This window comes from Pieris napi, chromosome 4 (genome assembly GCF_905475465.1).
Source record: "Pieris napi chromosome 4, ilPieNapi1.2, whole genome shotgun sequence".
Classification (NCBI taxonomy): Eukaryota; Metazoa; Arthropoda; class Insecta; order Lepidoptera; family Pieridae; genus Pieris; species Pieris napi.
Window position 1 is genome coordinate 1,760,507 of NC_062237.1, and position 21,274 is coordinate 1,781,780.

Here is a 21,274-nt window from a genome sequence, read left to right on the forward strand (position 1 = left end):
AATATTTTAATGACAATTTAATTCATTAAACTCAAGTCTCAGAAATCTAAAGTTTTAGATTTGTCTAAATATGAACAAGACTTAAAAATAGAAGAAAGCAAAGCCAAAGAAGTTTCACTTCTGACATGTGTACTTTGTACGTACGCACTTTTTGTTTTTATTTTTGAAGGTTTGGTTTTGTATGCCTTCTTTATTTACCCTATAAAGACCTTCAAAAGTTCTTACTTTTGATATGATACTGGTAATTCAAAAATTCTTAAAACTTCTATTGAATACTGAAGGAGGTTTTGTATGCCTTCTATATTGACACCTAAAAAAAGTTATTCCTTTCGATAATGTGACATGTTTTCCAATATCTGGTACTGATGGTAAATATGATACTGGACCCGTATTATCTGTGTTCCTGACATCTATTTTTTTTCTAAAATGAAACTGGGTATTTTGTATTCGTTCTTATTTGGATACAAAATAAATATATATAAACAAAATAACCTCCAAAAATAGACACGCACAATACGTAATTGACAAATTTTCATCAATTTTTTCTTCGGTTTAAACTTTAAACATCCATCATACAATCGATTAATACTGACGCGTAGATTGTCGTTTTGGACATTTTAAGAAGAATGTTCACCTATACTTGGTAAAGAACATTCTTCTACCCGTATGCTATCCCCAATTCCAATAAGAGTATTTCTTGTCGTTGGGTTTGATAATGGCTCGGATATTTGCGTCGGCGTTTTGAAGTTCTTTTCGATTTTCTCTTTCAATCTGTATCAGTTCCAATCCTCGTTTTGCGGCACAATGATATCGTTGGCTTAGAGATGCCTCTGATCCCTTAATGCGTGGTATATGACCTGTGTAGCCAGCGATGGGTGGGAACTCCGGTGATATTGTATTTTCTGAAATAATATATTTATTTTTAAAATCATGCCATTGTAATAAACCAGAAACAAATATTTTAATTAAACTTTAGTTTGCTATAAAAATCGGTTAGGTTTCTCCCAGAGGTTTCGCAAGAGTAACAGCTTAAAAAAGTACATAACAGCCGTTACTATGGTCATATACGAAAGAGGTTACAACGTATTTTTACTTTAACAGTTTCACCATAGAGACATAAAAAAAAGTTGAACTTTCATTCCAAAATGGCGTTCGTTTAGAAAAACTCAAATGGCTTTACGGGTACCCTTATTACGGGTATATTAAAAGTTATCCATCCTCACAATGTAGCGGTCTCTCACTGACCTGAATGCACTCGAAAAATCGGACGAAATAATGCAATAAATTCGTGCTTACATTAGGATTTATTTACATGTGTATATTCGCACATTGTCTAAGAAATGTTGATTGATTTCGAAAGAGCATCACGCATGCTAAGCTTTCTGTTATTATGGAATCTTTTCTAGCCCTACTTATCATAATCTTCCTTACCCTTATACTTATTTATCTCGGTGAATCTGTTGAGATCTCTTCTGATCTCGTCTCTCGAGTGAATAGTTTCCATTTTAGGTGCGCTTCGAGATCGCACATAGCTTTTATTCAAATCTGCTTTCCGCTTCAATTGACGTTGATTTCGCGAGAAGTCTGCCATGCAATCATCTGCCGTGCGGCCGTAGGATTTACCGTACCTGAATATTATTATTTTTATTAAAAAAAACAGATATTATAAGAAAATTGCTTCCGATAATTCTGTTCATAGTTAAATTCTCATTTCATTCATAACATTGGTATAATAGTTGAGTTGAGTGTTACACAATCATTCTCTGTAAAATTGTTTTGTTATTAGTTCTGTAACCTTCAAGAGCAACAGTGATAGGTACCGATCCCGACATTTTTGTATGTAAATTCGATATAGTTCTCAATATTTTAGGGCTAATGTCGCAACCTTGAGAATCGAATGATACAAAAAATAACACTCAGATTTCTGTCGGTGTCGCTGTCGTAGCCTTAATTAGACGTTCAATTAACAATCTAGCCTTTTAACTAAACGGCGTCGTTTAACTAACGGCCTGAAAGATATTCAGTAGCGTTTGTTACAACATTTAATAAACTCGCTGGTTTAGGCCATTCGTACGATAGAGTTTTGGCAGAAATAAAAAGATGAAACATATGACATAAAAAATATTTCTTTTAAAATTAAATTGCTTAAGTCAAATTCACATTATCGCCAGCAGCTCCTAAGAGACATATAGAATCACCTAATAACACAGAGAGATCAACGAATTCCTGTAATCATGTAAACTGCACGGAGGTAAAATTGCCGGTCAATCGTCGACGGTTGAGCACTCGTTATCTTGTGCGAGGTACTGCACTGCCGGGGTCAACAACTCTCGAGGCTTCAGAGAAAATGAGTTATTACCATTTGTTTTATTTAAAATATGGGACAAACGTTGAACAGGTTCGTGAGCACCTTGAAAACATCTGTACGACCAAAGATATCTCTGTAGAAGCTCTTAACGCCCGCGGAAATTACGCATCATTTAAAATTGGAGTTCCTGCCAAGTGTGGCAACCTAGTCATGGCGGAAGAGAGCTGGGCGGATAAAATATGCGTCAAGCCTAGGAAAACTAATTTTCGTGGCAAATCAAGAGAAAAATAGGACTCCCTTAATAAACACACTATATAATAAGTATGAAAAATCAAGTCTGGTTGCCTATTATCAGAACGTGAGAGGCCTTAAAACAAAATTACTAACATTCAGAACGAACCTAATAACGCTTATCGGTGTTCAATTGGTCGCTATAACAGAAACAAATCTGGATGGATCTGTATGTGACGCCGAAGTCATTGATGTCGACTGGTCTGTTATTCGCAGAGACCGTGGGCGTCGTGGAGGAGGTGTTATGCTTTTGTCAAAATCACCCTTACATTTGACGCGTTTACCTGAATATGAAAGCAGCGATGTTGAAGATATTTGGGCTAGGTTTAATTTTATGGGCCAGTACGTATACGTTTGTGTTGTCTATTTACCACCTTCAACTTCTGAAAAATTGTATATAAACTGGTTTGATCATGTAAGTGATATTGTAAAGGTAGTTAGTAATAGCAATAAGATTTTAATATTAGGAGATTTCAATTTTTATAGCTGTAGTGAAAGTTGTATAATGAATTTTAACTATTTCCTTGCTGAAATGGGCTTAACTCAGTTCAATAAAATATTGAATAAGAACGGCAGGGTATTAGATGCAGTCCTTACCGGTGAAGAGTCGAGTTACAGCAGTGTGAATGTGGTAGCGGTAGATTCAGGTGATGAGTTATCCCGAATTGACGCTCATCATCCACCCTTAAAAGTAACTCTTAATTACAATTTTTACCAGCCTGCGCAAACCCGTGAACCATCGAATATTACTAACGTAAATGAATGGAACTTTAATAAAGGAAATTTTTTGTCATTATTTTATATTCTTGAGGACGTAGACTGGAGAGAATTACTTGCTATTGATGATGTCGACGTAGCGGTGGAACATTTTAATAGCATTCTATATAGCTCTTTTGATCAATGTTTTCCTAGAAAAATTCGAAAGTTAACTAAACAAAGGGTCTACCCTGTATATTTTAATAATGAAATCATCGCTAAATTAAGAACTAAAGCGCAGCTCCATTGGCAGTGGAAATTTCTTAATGATAATAACGCGTGTTTAGAATTTAAACGTCTTAGGTCAATCATTAAGAACGACATTCGCAAAGCTAACATTAACTATTTACATACCATCTCATTAAATTTGGTTAATAAACCTACGCAATTTTGGCAATATATTCGTTCTCTTAGAAACCCAAAAGCTAAAGAGTCTGCAATTTCTTATAATGATGTTGAATATTATGGTTGTGTCGCGGCAGAGGCATTTGCTAGTCACTTTAAATCGGTATTTCTGGCAGATCACCCGAAACTAATTCCAGAAACTGCCAATCATAATCCAAAAGCATACTCTAATCATTTTGATATCAAAAATTTCGAAACAGAAGTTATTATGCGTAGTGTAAATAAACTAAAATCTAATACACCTCCGGGTCCAGATATGATTCCGGCTTATATAATTAAAGGACTGGCAGAATATTTAATATTGCCTATATCGCATATTTTCAATATTATTTTATATTCAGGGGTCTACCCAACGTTATGGAAGACATCCCGCGTGACCCCAGTTCCTAAAGCTGATTGTAGAAGCAGAGCTGAAAACTACAGGCCTATCGCGATTCTGTGTACGCTGGCGAAGGTGTTTGAAATGTCCTTACACTCATTAATGTTGCCTAAATGCATTCCCCACATCACTCCTTGCCAGCACGCCTTTCTTCCACGCAGATCAGTTAATACTAATCTATTGACTTTGGCTGACATGGTATCGCGTGAAATTGATAGGCGGTGTCAGGTGGATGTAGTGTATTTGGATTTCCACAAAGCGTTTGATCGAGTAGACAACGACATTCTTCTCCAAAAGCTGGCCGCAATTGGGTGTGGACCTGTTCTGCTAAAGTTTTTTTCTAGTTACCTATCAAATCGTAACCAATATGTTAAATATGGACAATATATTTCGCAGCCTTATCCAACAATTTCTGGTATTAGCCAGGGTTCAAACCTGGGACCGTTGCTATTTTTAATAATGATTAACGACCTTCCAAGCGTTATCAAATATTCCAAAATACTATTATTTGCTGACGACGTTAAGGTCTTTAAAATAATTGAGACTGACAATGATCGTCTGTGTATGCAACTTGATTTGGATGAACTGCTGCATTGGAGTGAATTAAATAAACTCCAATTCAACTATGACAAATGTGAAGTGATGACCTTTAGTGCCTCTCCGAATAAAATACTCTGCGACTATAGCATAGGATCGAAAGTTATTAGGCGCGTAGACAGAGTCCGCGACTTGGGTGTCCTTTTCGTGCCCGATCTTTCATTTGCGGAGCATATTCGGACGATTACGGATGCTGCTTTTAGGAGATTAGGGTTTGTCCTGCGAAATTCGGTTGGTCTGACGGACACTGCCACTAGGGTGCTATATTCATCATTAGTAAGGCCAATTCTCGAAACCAGCTGCGTCATATGGTCCCCTTATGAAAGGTATTATGGGGATATGATTGAACGAGTTCAAAAGAAGTTCCTGAGAAATCTGTATAAAAGAAGATACAATTTCTTTCCTTACCTCTACCCTACAAAGTTCTTGATGGGGGTGTTAGGGTATAATTCATTAGAGCTTCGTAGGGATTTCTCGGTGGTCAGGTTTGGTTTGAGTGTAATTAAGAATGAAACGGAAAGCGCATACTTGCTGGAAGAGATCATGAGGCTATACGTCCCGGACAAATATTACCGCTGCCGGAAACATAACCTTTTCGCTGTGCGTTCGGCTCGCACTGTCCAGCGACAACAAGCGCCCATTCCCCGGCTACTCTCACTGCTTAATGGGTTTCTCGACTCTTCACCGGAGAGCGACCTGTTTGGGAAGCTTATGGGGGTGGTATACTGTGCTTTCAGAGTGTACCTGGAGGGGATAAGGGGGTAATGCTACCCTGTGTTGTAAATCTTAATTGTATTTTATTGTATTGTTTATTGTGTTTTTTAGTCTAAGTTTGGCCATTGTGCTGTTATTAAATAAACAAATAAAACAAATAAATAAATTATTATTGCCACTACCCTCTTCCCTTGTACTTGTTGTTTTTCATGAAAATCTGGAAAACACCATCAAAGTTGTGGTTTGCCAACGCCATATTGACAGTTTGAAGAGTTTCGTTTCGAGTTCGAGAGTGGCAGAATTAACGGTCAACAGGCTAGGCAAGTAATGAAACGCCATAGATCCAAGTCAATTTCCTAGCTGTTTAATCAACTGGCTGAACATCTTTCAGGTCGCTAGTTAAACGGCGCTGTTTAGTTTAACGGCTAGGCTGTTAAGCTAGTTGGCTGCGACATCGCTATGGGAAGTAACAAAACAAGAGCCCGGTGCTTTAGTTAAAATAGATGACTAACTTTTTCATTAAATTAACGATTAACATACTTAGTAATGCCTGAGCGATTTTTTGTTGTATACATATATGTTTGAAATAATATAATTACGCAAAGTTCATCCCAGGCACGTATCCCGTATATCCAGTTAAATATGTCGGTTGACGTTGCTTTAAACCGTCGTAGACGTTGCGTTTTGCGTCGAGTCGTGGCATATTCTCCAACTCGTAGTTGTCCCTTGGACGATATTCCAATGGCTTACTGAAAACAATGATCATTGTACTGTATATAGACAAACCACAATATAGTATTTTACTACTATACTACACTCAAATAGCTGTCAAATGATACGTCACTGTCAGGTTGATAAAGAAATTGACATACCAATTAGTTAATTGATGCTTGCGTGCGTTAACATAACCTATTTTTAAAGTACGAGACTTAAAAACCCCTACTTTAGTCCTACTTCACAGCGTGAAACTATAAACTAATTTTGAAATTGTGTTAAACCATATCTCACTTTTATATGTTTACAGTGCTCAAGTTTAGATTGACATATACCTACTCCGTTGGTGCCTTTTATTAAGACCAACGGCTAACAAATTGTGTTGAAATATGTAAAATTATTGTATATTAAATGATTTAACATGGTTTTAAAATGCCTAGAATCAGTCAAAGTGCTTAGACGATATACTGTGACACAACACGGTGCTATTAAAATTCCTTACTTGAAGAGACCCTTTGATCGTATTTCACGAAGAATTTGCCTAGTGTTATCCCCATAGCATTTGCCATATCGAAACTTGAGCAAGGGACAGTGGCCAGTGTACCTGAAAATGTTGTTACCAATACTTAAAGTATATAAATAATCACATAGATTTAGGCAATCATTATCATATAATCAGTCATATTAGCTGCTTCGAATTGCTAAAGTACTAAACTTAAATGTACCAGATTAAAGAACTTGTCATAATGAGCTGTTTCATATAAACTATGATCGAAAAAATATATAATAAAGAGTACGCGAGGCTCGACTTTCGAGATAAGCAAATCAAATGGATTTTTAAGGTCACAAAATCGCACACACACACCCCCTTACATTACACATTCCCATACACACTTCAAACAATAAATTAGTCAATTGTCTTTGTTAGTAAGTAATGTTCTTCGTGTATATATTTTTAATTTAAAAATTGTGAATATTATCTTTAAAAAAGTGTGGATTATCAATAAACTGGTAAATAAATAAAATCATCTTATAACCGAATTAATCCGGCAGAAACCCGGTTTCACTATTTTTTAAACTGTTAAGTAGATATAATATATATATAAGTATTTAAATGCGTTTAATTCAATAAAATTTAGTGTGGCTCGTAAATTTAAGACTACTATGTCATATTATATGAACAACTGATCTCGTTAAAAAACTTTGAATATAATATATTTCACGTACCTATATTATTATCACTTGAGGTAACGTAATATTTGCAATAAAACACGAATGATTTCACAATCCCATTTATCCAATAAAGTTTTATATTTAACGGTATCTGAACATGATTTTATTACGGGCAATCTTCATATGCGAAGCAATATCCTGAAGGAAGGTGGAGGACGAATGGAAAGTCGCAGTCACACCGCGACCAGTCGCAAATCGTGCCCATTGATAATGCGACTGGTTCGTCGCAAGTGCGTTGCGATGGAGTCGGACGGCATTCGCTGTTCAATCTGTGCATGTGTTCTGGACAGTGATCCACACCTGGAAGATATTATAAACAGAACAATAGGATTATTTTTCTGAAAAGCAAAATATTTTAAATTGTTGTATCTCCGAGAACTCAACGTAATACTTTTCTGAAATTAACTGAAAACAATTAATGTTCAGTACCTAAAAAAATTAAGGATTTTATTTTTTGTTTTTGTATTTTTAAAAAAAATGGCTAAGGTTCTTGAAAAATCATGTTCTCTTTTCTCAAGATAATCTAATATGATATTTAGTTTTCTGAAAATGTCCGAACCGAGTCATTTTCCTTACTTTCCATACAATTCTATGACCGGAAGCTTTTTTATGGGAGCAAACGAGAAGGAATTAATTAATTCACACACTTAGAATTAATGCTTTCTTCGGCCTATACACTTCTGCAACACCAGGAAGCTTGCAAGTGTGTTGCCGGTCTTTACGGTACTTTTTGCCCCTAAGCGATATCAGGAATTGCAGCTGGTTTCATAAAGCGGTGGTGCGCGGCAAGAATTGGCACGGCAGAAAATTTAGTAAAATTCTTATTTTCTTTTTTGGTTACGTTCTATTCATATTTTTATACTAGTTTATTTGAAACGTAATACTTACATGTTCCATTATACATAAGGCATCCGGGACTCCCAACTTTACCATAATACATAGAGTCACAAGTCTTCAACAAACACAAGAACAACAACGTGAGCATGACTCGAATTGCCTGTGGCGATTGTCTTAGCTGTTTATAAGTGATCGATTTCTGCGATACTAGGAAGCGATGCGAAGCACTTGTTTATACACTTTACCAACATCGAAAAAGAATATATTTTTTGTCATTTTTGAAGTTATACTTCTTTAGGCGCGTTATGAAAAATTGATGAGAGTGAAATTTTACGATGCACGAGCACCGTGACACAAAATTAACAGAATGAAGTTGCCCACGGAAGATGCTACGGCATTGCGGCATGGCGACATAATTTAAAAACAACATTCGAATAATAATAGAATTTATGTTACACTTAATGTAAGAGAATAATAATAAATATTTATTTATTTAATTTTTCAAATGTAAACGGAACTTTATTGACTATAATGACTCCTTTTCCAGTCTTTGATTATTTAATTGTAATTAATTATTTGCATGCAGTCACAAACTATTTTTAATAATGCCAAACAAGTATAACTTCTTACGCGCGTACATAAGTACACGCACCCTTTTTTTATAGAATTAAAAATTCCATACAGACTAAATATTAGTTACAGATAAATAATTATATATGGAACTCGCATACGAAATTTATTCCCCGAGTAGTTCAAAACTGATTATAGGTAGGAAAGGGCAGAGAAAATCCTTTTTAGCTTCGATTGAATTTGTAAACTTATCTGAATCTTTACTTACGCTTAAGTAACCGTAAATATTAAATGACGGTTCTAAGTTTCAGAATATCTGTTACAAGGGCCGTATTTTTTATAAAGGGTCAAACGGGCAGGAGGCTCATCTGATGCTAAGTGATCGTTCATAGACACATTGTCAGAGGTCTATTGAAAGTGCGTTGCCGGCCTTTTAGGTATTGGTACGCTCTTTTCTTGAAGGAAAGTTGAATTGGTTCGGGCATACATCGGTGGACAGCTGGTTCTAGCGGTGGTGCGCGGCAAAAACTGCCTTAAGAAACGCTCAGATGTGAAACGACGGATACAGCTACATTTAGCGTCATATAGTTAGTATAACTTACAGTAAAACCGTGTTTTAATAATTTACTTCGTCTTTTTAAGATCCACCCCTGACTCAGCCAGTAACGATTTCTTTCGTATACTTGTGAAATTTCAGATAAACCTAAATTATAAATTATATAAAAGTCGGTGTCATCAATAAAACAAAATGAGGTTCGAGATAATCTTGAAATATTATTTATTTAAGTTAAATGTACTAAGGGATCGTCATCGGGGATCTTAATCCTCTTAGAGGGTCGTATTTTTGTCCGCCTTTGGGTTTCCATATCTATATCTCCATGCTTTCGCCTCACATCATCAGGGAACCTGTTCTGTTCACAGAACTCTAAGGTCACGCAAAATCCTGACTTCTCATCATAAACCAAGTTTCCATTGCAATCACAACGAGACCAGCCGCATGTGTAGCCTATAAAAAAATTCTTGTTTATAACAACTCGTGCACAGACTTCTGGATCGATTATAATGACTTTAAATTAAGAGTGACGCAATCAGAAAGTAACTAAACATCAAGAAAGTTCGAGATCCCGATGCAATTATTGTGTTGAACATGTCAAATACTTGAACAATTACAAAACTATTGACTAAACAGTAAACAGTGTGCTCCAGATTTGGCCCCCAGCGACTTTTTCCTGTTCGCAGACCTCAAGAAAATGCTCGCTTGACAATTTTCGCTGGTAATCGCTAACTATAAAAATGGTATCGTTGTATCGCTCTGGAAGGCAACAAACAATATTGAGTAATCAATCAAATTCTATCAAAGAAAATATTTTTTTATGAACGCACTTTTCAGCACACCCAATACCCATATATTCCTATCGGATATATTATCTACAAACAAGAGCAGAGATTTTTTTAAATCCAGTTTACTAGGTACACAACAAAATATGTTTAAAAGCATTTATTGATACGAGTAGCATAAAAGAAATTCCAATTTAGATTTGAAAACTATAACATGCATATTTGTGCTTATAGAGAATAGACAAAGTCATTTTTTTTTTATTTTTTTTTGGGGTGTTATTATAGCCAGATAGAAAAATGTTCTGTTTTTCGATTCGTGGTTACATACCCAAGAGAGAGGCTTCTGGTGAGTCGCAAGTTTTTTGTGTCATAGTTTCACCATCACATCGTGTGTGATACGCGTGCATTTTACGCGGACAATATGATACACCTGTAAAAATCATAATTTCTTCTTAAAATAATATAAATGTAGAGTATATTAAAAAATATTGCTAAGTGTGTCCGCTAATATACAATGATGTGGATGTGGTATGGTTGTCTTGAACTTATTTGTTATTCATATTCAGACATTTTTATCCGGTCTCGGACCCAAGTTTCAGACCATTTAATGAATCAGTTCAATTATTAAAAAAATAAAGTAATATTTAATGTTATGATAAATGAAGTACAAATATTCTTTTTTTATTATAATTATTGCCTTTTAAACTTAGCAAATATTTAGTTTTGTTTAAATTTGAGTATTTTATTTAGTAATTTCTATGTTCTAAAATAATAGATGTAAAATTTGTAATGCCATATTTTATTGTATTTTTAGCATGCAACTTATAAATAAGTAAATATAATGTATAAATAATACTTACACTTTCCACGATGTAGTAAACATCTTCTATAATCAAGCAATGCAGTAGTCACAGCTAAATAGGAAATTAAAATAAATGTCTTCAAAGACATCTCTTTGTAAAGTGAGAGAGTTATACCGGAATAAGTAATATAAGTAAAAAGCGTGTTATTGTTTTCATGTCGTTCTGTTTCCGTAATTTGATTGATTGGCGACATTTTGCATAACACACACGGTGTGTTTCCATTTGTTTTTTTACTTCGGAAAATGCATTGGGTTATGTGGGACTCGCTTATGTGCATACCCACTAAACCCAAAGGCACCAATGATGTAAACTTCTTTGTTGTAAACTTCTTACATGATACTATTATAAACTGATGACATTGTCAATCTGTTTAGACACTAACTTTTGTCAATGTATCAAAATGTAACCAAAATATTTTACTGTTAATTTAGCTTATTAAAACCTTATATTCTTAAAAGGTTTTATCTTATTTCAATTTAATAAGCTAAATAAAAAGCAACATGGATAAATATCTTCTCCCTGAAAGATTTGATATCGTCACACCGAACACATATCGTTACCCGTCAAATAGCTCTGGTACGAAAGCTTGGATACACTGGCATAAGACTTTCGAAAGCTTCATTTTCGTGCAGAAACCGACCGCTCCAGAAACAGATGCACAGTCGGTTCCTCCGCCAGAAAAATGGGACAGTATAAAGTTTCAGCTTTTGATAAATCATATATCACCAAATATCTCCACATATATAAGCGAAGCCACGAACTACGAAGAAGCGATCACAATACTGCAAAAACTGTATGTAAAACCAAAAAATCTGATTTTTGCTAGACACATGTTAGCAACAAGGAAACAACGACCAGACGAAAGTATCGACATATATTTACAAGCTTTGAAACTACTTTCTAAAGATTGTGACTTTGCGGCTGTTGATGCAGAATCAAACAAAAACGATAGCGTGCGTGATGCTTTCATATCCGGTATATCATCGCATAAAATCAGACAAAGGCTTTTAGAAATCTTAAATCTAACACTTGATCAAGCTTACAACCAAGCACTCTCTCTAGAAACTGCAGAGATCAACTCTCAAAGTTTCCATACTGTGTCTTTAAATGCCGTTGAAGAAGAACCTAAATTAGTCTGTCCCAAATCACAAACTGTGCACGACGAGACCTGCTCTTCTGTTAATAATCCTCGACGACGAAAATGTTTCTTTTGTGGGGGACAAATACATCCTCGTAAGAACTGCCCTGCATTTGAAAAGTTTTGTCAGCTCTGCAACAAGAAGGGGCACTTTGCCACTGTTTGCAGAAGCTCTGCTAAACCTACAAATTGTATGGTAGTGGGTACTGAAAATCTTTCTTGTATCACAGCAGCTGCACCTAATTCATTCATTCATTCAATGACAGTTTTGCAAGACTATGCGGGTTAAAAAGAAAAACCTGCAATCAGATTATTTCTATGGCCTCTCTTAATCATACTTCACAAGTAGAAGGTCAAACTTTGCAAAGCCTGAAAATTGGAAATCATAAATATGATAATGTGAATCTTCTTATCGTGAAAAATCTTTGTGCTGATATAATTATCGGCCATGACGTCCTCAAAGAACATTCATCGCTAGAGTTCTCTTTCGGTGGGCCAAAACATCCACTTCAAGTATGTAACGTAGCCGAAGCATCAGTACCAGCTGTACCGCTTTTTGCAAATGTATCTCCCAACTGCAAACCTATTGCTATTAAGTCTCGAAGGCACAGCAAAGAGGATAGTGAATTTATTAAAGAGGAAATCAGAAACCTTACAGAAGAAGGCGTGATTGAAGAAAGTAAATCACCGTGGAGGGCCCAAGTACTAATAACAAAAACCGAAACTCATAGAAAACGTCTTGTGATTGATTACTCTCAGACAATTAATCGTTACACAGAACTCGACGCGTACCCTTTACCAAACATTGAGGACTTAGTTTCGAAAGTGGCAAAGAATATATTTTTCAGCCTAATAGACTTGAAAAGCGCGTACCATCAAGTACCTATACTACCCGAAGAAAGAAAATTTACCGCTTTTGAAGCGCTCGGAAATTTGTACCAGTTCAGGCGTATCCCTTTTGGAGTAACAAATGGTGTTTCGAGTTTCCAACGAACAATCGATTGGATTATAAGGAAAGAAAAGCTTCAAAACACATATGCGTATCTTGATGATATAATTATTTGTGGCCGTACTCTTCAAGAACACGATCATAACTTAGAAAGTTTTATGAATGCCGCAAAGAAATACGGTTTAACACTAAGTATTAGAGATTATAGATTTTAGAGATTCAATTCGATCTTTACTTTGTACAGCCATAAATTGCACTCCACATGAAAGAATGTTTAGACACCCAAGATGATCTACTAACGGCACTTCTGTTCCATCGTGGCTTACAAATTCTGGACAAGTCTTGATGAAGAAATTTAATCGTATAAATAAATATCAGCCATTAGTAGAAGAGGTTAAATTGATACACAGCAATCCTGATTATTCATACATTCGGTTCCCAGATGGCCGAGAAACAACGGTGTCAAATCGTCATTTAGCACCATTGGGTTCAGAAGGGGTAGATCTGCGAATAAATAATGACTATCATAACGTCACAGAACCACATACGGAAACAGAAGACCAACACTTGGAAATTCCTTCATCTAATGAGACGGGAAGTGTGGTACTTGATAATAGCAGAGAGCTAGAGACTGATCTACCATCATCACCAACGTCGGAGTCAACACTTCGTAGATCTAGCACCGAGTTACCATCATCATCACCGCCGGAGCCAACACTTCGTCGATCTGGCCGCGTCCGTAAAATACCAGAATTATTAAAAGATTATATTTTAAAATAGTGCGGGAAAATGATGTAAACTTCTTTGTTGTAAACTTCTTACATGATACTATTATAAACTGATGACATTGTCAATCTGTTTAGACACTAACTTTTGTCAATGTATCAAAATGTAACCAAAATATTTTACTGTTAATTTAGCTTATTAAAACCTTATATTCTTAAAAGGTTTTATCTTATTTCAATCACCAACAATCGACGTGGCGGGATGCGGTAACAGCAAAGCCTTATCAGCTTCTCTTTCTTTAAGCGTTTATGAATGCTCGTCGTTATGCGTCTGGGTTCTACTGCTAGATAAATATCAAAATGTGTAGTAATTTTCTCGCTCGCTGATCTGGCTTGCTTGTTTGTTCTATTATCTATTAATACGTCAACCTACGAATATATTTAATACCTATTAAGACGATAGTTCGTAACTTATAAATCCAGGGGGACTAGAAAGGGTCTTTCTACAAGTTGTAATACAGGATCAAAGTGAGCTTAAACATCAGATCCCTTCTTAATTAAAAGTTTTTGTATTACTCTACATATAGTTTATAAATAAGTACATATCATTGCTGTTTTATGTCTTATATTTTTATAAGGAAGCATATGTTACTAAAATAAAAGGTTTTTAAATGCATACTGTAAATGATCTATGACTCTTTCCAAAGACAAGGCTCGTGTTTGTTTCGTTTGACTTGTTCTGTACTGTAAAATAAACAGTACGAACAATACGTAAAATAGTTTACGTAATGGAATAATAACGATAAATTTCTGCTTGAAAAATATTAACAGCGCTCCGTAGACATATTTGGAAGTAACCGGTAGCAGTTAACATCGTCGCTCAATTAGCATTTGTGTACCCACTACCCAGTAAGATTTAAAAAAAGCACAAATTCTTTGGAAAATGCGTTTGAGCTGTCATAAATTGCCATCGTTTCGACGTATTTTTATACGTACTCAATGAAATGTTGCTTGTTAGAATAGCTTAGTGTAACTCTTATTTATAACGAACAGTGCATCATAATCACCTAATTTAATATAAAAAGACGTACGTATTTTACTGGGGCAGAGAGTGGTAAGTACATTGACAGAAATGGCGGGATTTGAGGACGTCTTTGCCAAGAAAAGACACACAGATATCTAGGAATGAACGATATTATAGAAATATAAATGTATTTAAATGTAAAGCATTATTTTACTTGTTATTAAAAAAGTAATTTAAGAAAACCTGTATTTTAGTCTAATCCTTTCATTTAATAACTGTCGACTTTGAACGTGTATTCCGTTTTTCGCTATTATGCATTGTCTAATTGTATCGCTGTTATTATTTTGTGTAGGAATACGTAATGAAATTAATAAACAATGGTACTGACTTATCATTTTAATATTCTTTTAAAATTATTTACAAAACATATTACGCAGAAACATTTTGGTATCACGTTAAATATTTCCTTTAACATAGTGTGTAACTTGGCCCAAGACGAGCAATCTTTGGGAGCGCTGCCGAGAAACTCCGATTAGCCAGCAGATCAAGCGACGCAAATGGAATTGGATAGGCCATACACTCCAAAGGGATCCCAATCATATTCCCAAGCAGGCGCTTGATTGGAACCCGCAAGGAAAGCGGAAACGTACAAACCTGTACTAACCTGTCCTCGTACAGATGAGGCAAAGAGAGCTGGAGATACTTGGCGTGAGGTGAAATACGAGGCTTAGGTTATAATAAAAACTGCTGCCTCTCCGATTAGGGAGCGTTCAAGTAATACGTCACGCAATTTTTGGAGATTGTTGCCCCCCCCCCCCATGTAACGCGCTGTAACGTTTTTCTGTACGTAGTAAAGTTTCGTGTCCACCCAGTGACTCTTTATACCTAAAAGTTACCATTATGTGTTGTAAAGTACTGGAAAGTCGAAAATAATATTAACAATGACGCGTAATTCAATCCCCCGCCCCATACCGTAACGTTTTACAAGAGGACCGCCCCCCCAAAATTCGTTACATAATATTTGAACGCTCCCTTATCATAGGAAAATAAAATTACTAAATTAAAATATTTCTATTGAAAGCTTGAATTAACTTCGAATACTTATTAGTAGTTTTTTAATAGTTAAAAGTACTTTGAACAGATTTATTGATATAATTAATGTTTACAATCGCTGGTAGCACGCGATTTTCAAGGCTGTAATCTGATGTCCTCGTACAGTTTGATATACGATACGAAAATACTGACTAGGTTTAGGTGACATGAACTTTTTACGTAGGAAACCTTATAATCTAGATTCTAGAACACAGGTTTAAAATGTCTGAGGTTTTTAACCATTCACACACCAACGGGACTGCTGAGGGCAGATGATTTACATTAAAGCGCGGTCTCTTCTTCCTGCCTTGCGATTCTGTAACTCACTTTTCGAACTCTCACAGCGGTTTTCGCAGCTTAAGAAGGGAGCTTGTAGTTTATTGTTTATCAGAATGCCAAATCGTAAAATGACTGCTTCACGACTGATTTGACCGCGACCGCCGCTGCGAAAACCGCTGTGAGAGTTCGAAAAGTGAGTTACAGAATAGCAAGGCTGGTTGGGAGTTTTTAAGAAGAACGTAAGAAGTTGCTTGAAGAGTTTACTATAGAAATGGGGGAAACCGTTCAAGTATTACGTAATTTTTTTGACGTTCATAAGTGTACATTGTGTTACCTATATGAATAAATGATTTTGACTTTTGTAAGCAGATTTACCTACTGCAATTTATCCCCGCCGCTTTTTCTTGTCAGCAAAAGTAAGCAAAGCTCTGAAAAATAATAGTACATAAACATATTAATTTTCTTTAGGAATCCTCGATGTATTTCGTTTTCAAGCATAGACAATGTGTGGGTAATATGTGTAAAAATAAGAGAATCAAATATCACCCCCAGTACGTAATACTTGAACGGCCCCAATGATCATATGAAGACCTATCCTTTTAATTCCTAGTCCTATTAATAGGACCTAGAAAACCGTAAAGTCATAAGATGTCTTAGCAGACTTGATGACTAAAAGTAAGTACTTGTTGATGGTTCATTTCCTTAATTAAACATCGAATTGTAAATTTCCTTTGGAGTTCTAAAGTTGTTTTAAAATAACACATATGCGAGTTTGTTGGTACGTTTCGTATGTTACATAACTAAGTACATATATTTTGATTTTTTGTGGTACAATATATCAGTTTCATTGCTACATTAGATTCCCATCAAACCGTAGAATCTGTTATGATTTGACTACTGTTATGCTGCAATTACATTTAATTGAGGTAAATCAATTTTGGAAATTTCGTGATAATGGAATTATTTTTACAACCACGAATGTTTTTGTTTAGACCATAGGCAGTTATTAATCTGAGAAGCTATACTAATAAAGAAAACGTGAGTTAGTTCAAGTTGCCAAAACATGTGGCTAAGAAACAACTTTCTTGACAACGTATTTAATGTATCTATTTTAGCAATCTGCAATTTTCCCCATCACTAATCATATATCATGGATGAGATAGTGTTGTGCCAGGAACGGAACGACCGGTACGGCCTTGCTATGTCGAATGTGATAAAATCATAATGATACGCTCACCTCTGTTTCATGGTATGTGAGAATTGGTAGTCATTATAGAAACTTTGAAGTTATTATGTGGGTAATTAAGCTTAAACATGAGCATGAGAAACAATTGGTATGTATCTTCATATCTCTATATATATAAAATTCTTGTGTCACAATGTTCGTTCCCATACTCCTCCGAAACGGCTCCAACCGATTCTTATGAATTTTTTTATGCATATTCAGTAAGTCTGATAATCGGCTACTATCTATCTTTTAAAGCCCTAAGTGATAAGGGGTACACCCCAAATTGTTTTTTATTTTTTAAACAAATTTTTTGCTTTTATTTTTTTATGATACAGTACAATTTCCACCTCTCTACAATCAACCCCTATTTTTTATTTGTAAATTAAAATCTTATGACTTGAACTCTGAGGTTTATATATATTTTTTTTTATAGAAAAACCTAAAAAGTTTTAATTCCAGAAAACCGAACAGTCTCTGGGGTAGCATAGCAAAATGTTCCGTGTTGGTATGTACTAAAAAGGTAGGCTAAGTAAAATCACATTAAGGAGAAAATTAACCACTGAAATGTCTAAATCAGATTTATTATAAAAAGCTTGAACGTCAATCACTTAAACAATGTGATTTGTGAATAGCTATTTTGAGACTTAAATGCTGACCCGTGAACTAGAAAGTCAAATGAATTATTCATGGGTTAAGGTCAAAGTAAGGTCACGGTAAAGTGTTAACATGGTAAATATCTGCCTTTCTTTTTATGTTAAAACAGTTTTTTACTATTCGTTGTAAGTGATAGCGGATTCCTTTATACCGTAAGATTTTGCGTGTTGCGTGGGAAATGAAAAATGATTTATATTTGATTGCAAGCTGTAGTCGATTGACACGATGTCACGGGCTTTCCTCAAGGTTAAGTTAAAAAAAGCTGAAGGTTGCTTGAAGAGGTGGCCTACTTCTAACAGCGACTCTCATTCCTGAGGTCGTAGGTTCGATCCCTGTGGACTTTATTTCTGTGTGCGCATTTAATATTCGCTGGAACGGTGAAGGAAAACATCGTGACGAAACCGACATATCTTAAACCCAAAAAGTCTACAGCGTGTGGCACTGGAGGCTGATCACCTACTTGCCTATTAGATTGACAAGTTATCATGAAACAGATTCAGTAATCTGAGGTCCAGACCTAAAGAGGTTGTAGCGCCACTGATTTATTTATTAACAAATTAATGCATAATACAGTGTTTATATATTGTTGATTTTTATACTGTACCATGAGGTTAACGTTGAATAAAGGATAATAATTCAGATACAGTTAAAATTTACAAGCGATGACACTTTGTACAGTTTTGGCTAGAGCCCAAATAACTTGTCGCTACTTTATTCAGTTTCGGTGGCCATAACTTTAGAAACTAAACTTTAAAGTTCATTCCAAACTTGGAAGTTTTATAAGTCTAATATTGAATAACAATGTTGTCTATGATATACCTACATGATAAAGCCGAAAATTTACTGTTTAATGTGAACCCAGACGAATTGTGCGACAATTATTCGATTATGATATATCAATGTTTAGTCAATTTTATTTTTAGTTATAGAACTATCTATATATGTACAATTATATGTAGAATAATTTTTCTATGTACAATTAAAAACTTTCTCTCGTACGTTGAAGGAAAACATAGCGTGTTAACCAGTATGCCTAAACCCTAAAGTCAAGGACATGTGTCAGACACTAGACTGATCGCCTAGGAAGGTGCCTATTAAAAAAAAAAATTCTCGGAACACACATCTGGTGCCAAGGAACTGGCCTTGTTGATGGTTGAAGCGCCTCTGGTTTATTTATTGGTAGCCGTACTCAGTCTGAGTTAGGTAATTTGGAAAAATTAAAAGAATCGTCTATTATATTATTTCTAATGGTAGATAAATAGATAGATATATGTACATCTAAAAACGATACAACTCAGTTACGAAAAATTAATGCAGATTAGGTTAACGGCCTTTGATTATATTTTTGATTCTTTTCTAAATAACTTAAGTAACAGTTAGACAATTAATGTTTTAAGAGTTTTATATCGAAAATGTTACAATACTAAATGTGGTGAATCAAAACATCATATTTATTAGATACTAATTAAAAGCCACTTAATATTGTCAGGTGTGTACAAACTTTGAACTCAAATTATATGGCTCATTTTTATTTATTAAGCGTATTTTCTGAATTATATTTTTAATTCATTAAAAATTTACTGTGGGCTGAAAAATAAACCTCTAAATTTTAAAATAAATATTTGCACCAATCATAATTATCTGATAACAAAGTATATATGACTATTTTTAATGTTGCAGAATTTCCGATTTTCTTACTGAAATGTAAGGTGAAAAAACTGGCTAGCGAACCTGTTTAGTCTAAGCTTGATATCAACTGGAAGATTAAACACTTAGCGAATTAGGATTAAAAGGTTTCCAACTTCAATAGCAGCATTGACACGTACAAGTACTCAATTTTATTTGTGTCTAGACTAAAAAAAAAACTTTTAAATAGCTAAAAAATTTAGTTTTTAAAGCATCTCGATTACAATTATATTAATAAAATATTTGTTTTAAATTTATTTACTATACTTACACTTCTCTGTGCTACTTTAAATACTCTCACAAAACGGGTTGCCTGAGATTGCGTCTGTTGAATTGCAGTGTTCATTGTTTTCTTATGAACAATTGTAAATAAATAAATTCTTATTTGACTCACTTTAAACCAGTGTAATTACACTACAGTTAACAACATCAATTTACGTCGTCGTCACGGAATTAGCACGCAAAGTTAGAAAACAAGAATTTTGTAACAAATTTAAATTTTTAACTTACCCGGGTATGAAAGAGCCGTTAGTTTGAGTTAAGTAGCTTTGCTTTTCACGTCCGTTGACATCCACCCACATTATTAAAAGTTTGTTTATTTTCGTAATAAATACATAACGATACTAAAACTGGCGTAAGGTCTCTGTAAAAGGCTCTGATAGACTGAAGAACGGTGGCAAGGTTGTAACTAATAAGGACATATACTTACATGGAAAATAAGAATGCGCGCGCATTTGGGTTAAAATGAACCTATAGGAATTCAAAGGCCAACAACTATAACTTTTGATTTATTTCGGAACGTGATTATAGGTGTATAGAAAGAGTTGAATAGTTAGTGTTACCCTTGTCATGTGTGAAAAAGATATAAGCCGTACATGTGCAGCATCTATTAAACCCCTGCTGACATCACTGTACTACGGAGACAGTGCTACTCTTTTCGGTTCGACTTATATTTTTTATAAGTATTCAATACGTGTATAGATAGAGTGTAAGATATTAGTGAAATACCGTACGGCCTTTTGGGGATGACCTAATTATTCACAAAGCATTTGTTAAGGAGTGTCACGTTTTATAATGTTTAATCTTTTTATTTGTGGGGTTCCACCTTTTTCGACCTCGTCCATATTGATGGGGTCATGTTGAGGCTAACTAGTTTTATTTATAATTATCCTTTAATTAACTGCTAAGGTCAATAGAGTCATATAATATTTTTATTAATGTACGTTTAAAATGCCCTTCCGTATAGCTTATAATATAACATTAGGTACATATAGAAACTATCGTCAAAAGGTCATCCGTCATGATGCTGACAAAACTTGTTCTAAAATAGTATGGATATAATATATATATAGTAAATAATAATAATGATACAATAATAAATGATAATACAATCTGAAAATTTTATATAACTAATAATTTTGTTTTATGGCGGTTGCACATAATATAAACAGCTATAATAATCTGTTTTAATGTGGTGTCAGCTGTCAGTGGACA

The 21,274-nt window shown here is 34.8% G+C and overlaps 1 protein-coding gene and 1 long non-coding RNA gene across 3 annotated transcripts; both read right to left on the reverse strand.

The window, feature by feature from the left end:
• Positions 1-79: 79 nt before the first annotated feature.
• LOC125049094 (protein FAM166B-like) lies at positions 80-20,446 on the reverse strand. Of its 2 annotated transcripts, XM_047648192.1 has the most exons (5): positions 20,291-20,446; positions 6,667-6,768; positions 6,050-6,199; positions 1,432-1,628; positions 80-902 (listed from the first exon to the last, which is right to left on the reverse strand). In XM_047648192.1, exons 1-5 carry the CDS (start codon positions 20,359-20,361, stop codon positions 670-672), a joined length of 753 nt encoding a protein of 250 aa, XP_047504148.1. In that variant the 5' UTR covers positions 20,362-20,446; the 3' UTR covers positions 80-669. The 2 variants fall into 2 exon arrangements, with proteins under 2 accessions (XP_047504148.1, XP_047504149.1); XM_047648193.1 differs by lacking the exon at positions 6,667-6,768.
• On the reverse strand, positions 7,441-8,423 carry LOC125049095. The gene is made up of 2 exons (XR_007116942.1): positions 8,286-8,423; positions 7,441-7,697 (listed from the first exon to the last, which is right to left on the reverse strand). It is a non-coding gene; the product is annotated as an uncharacterized LOC125049095 (long non-coding RNA).
• Positions 20,447-21,274: the final 828 nt, after the last annotated feature.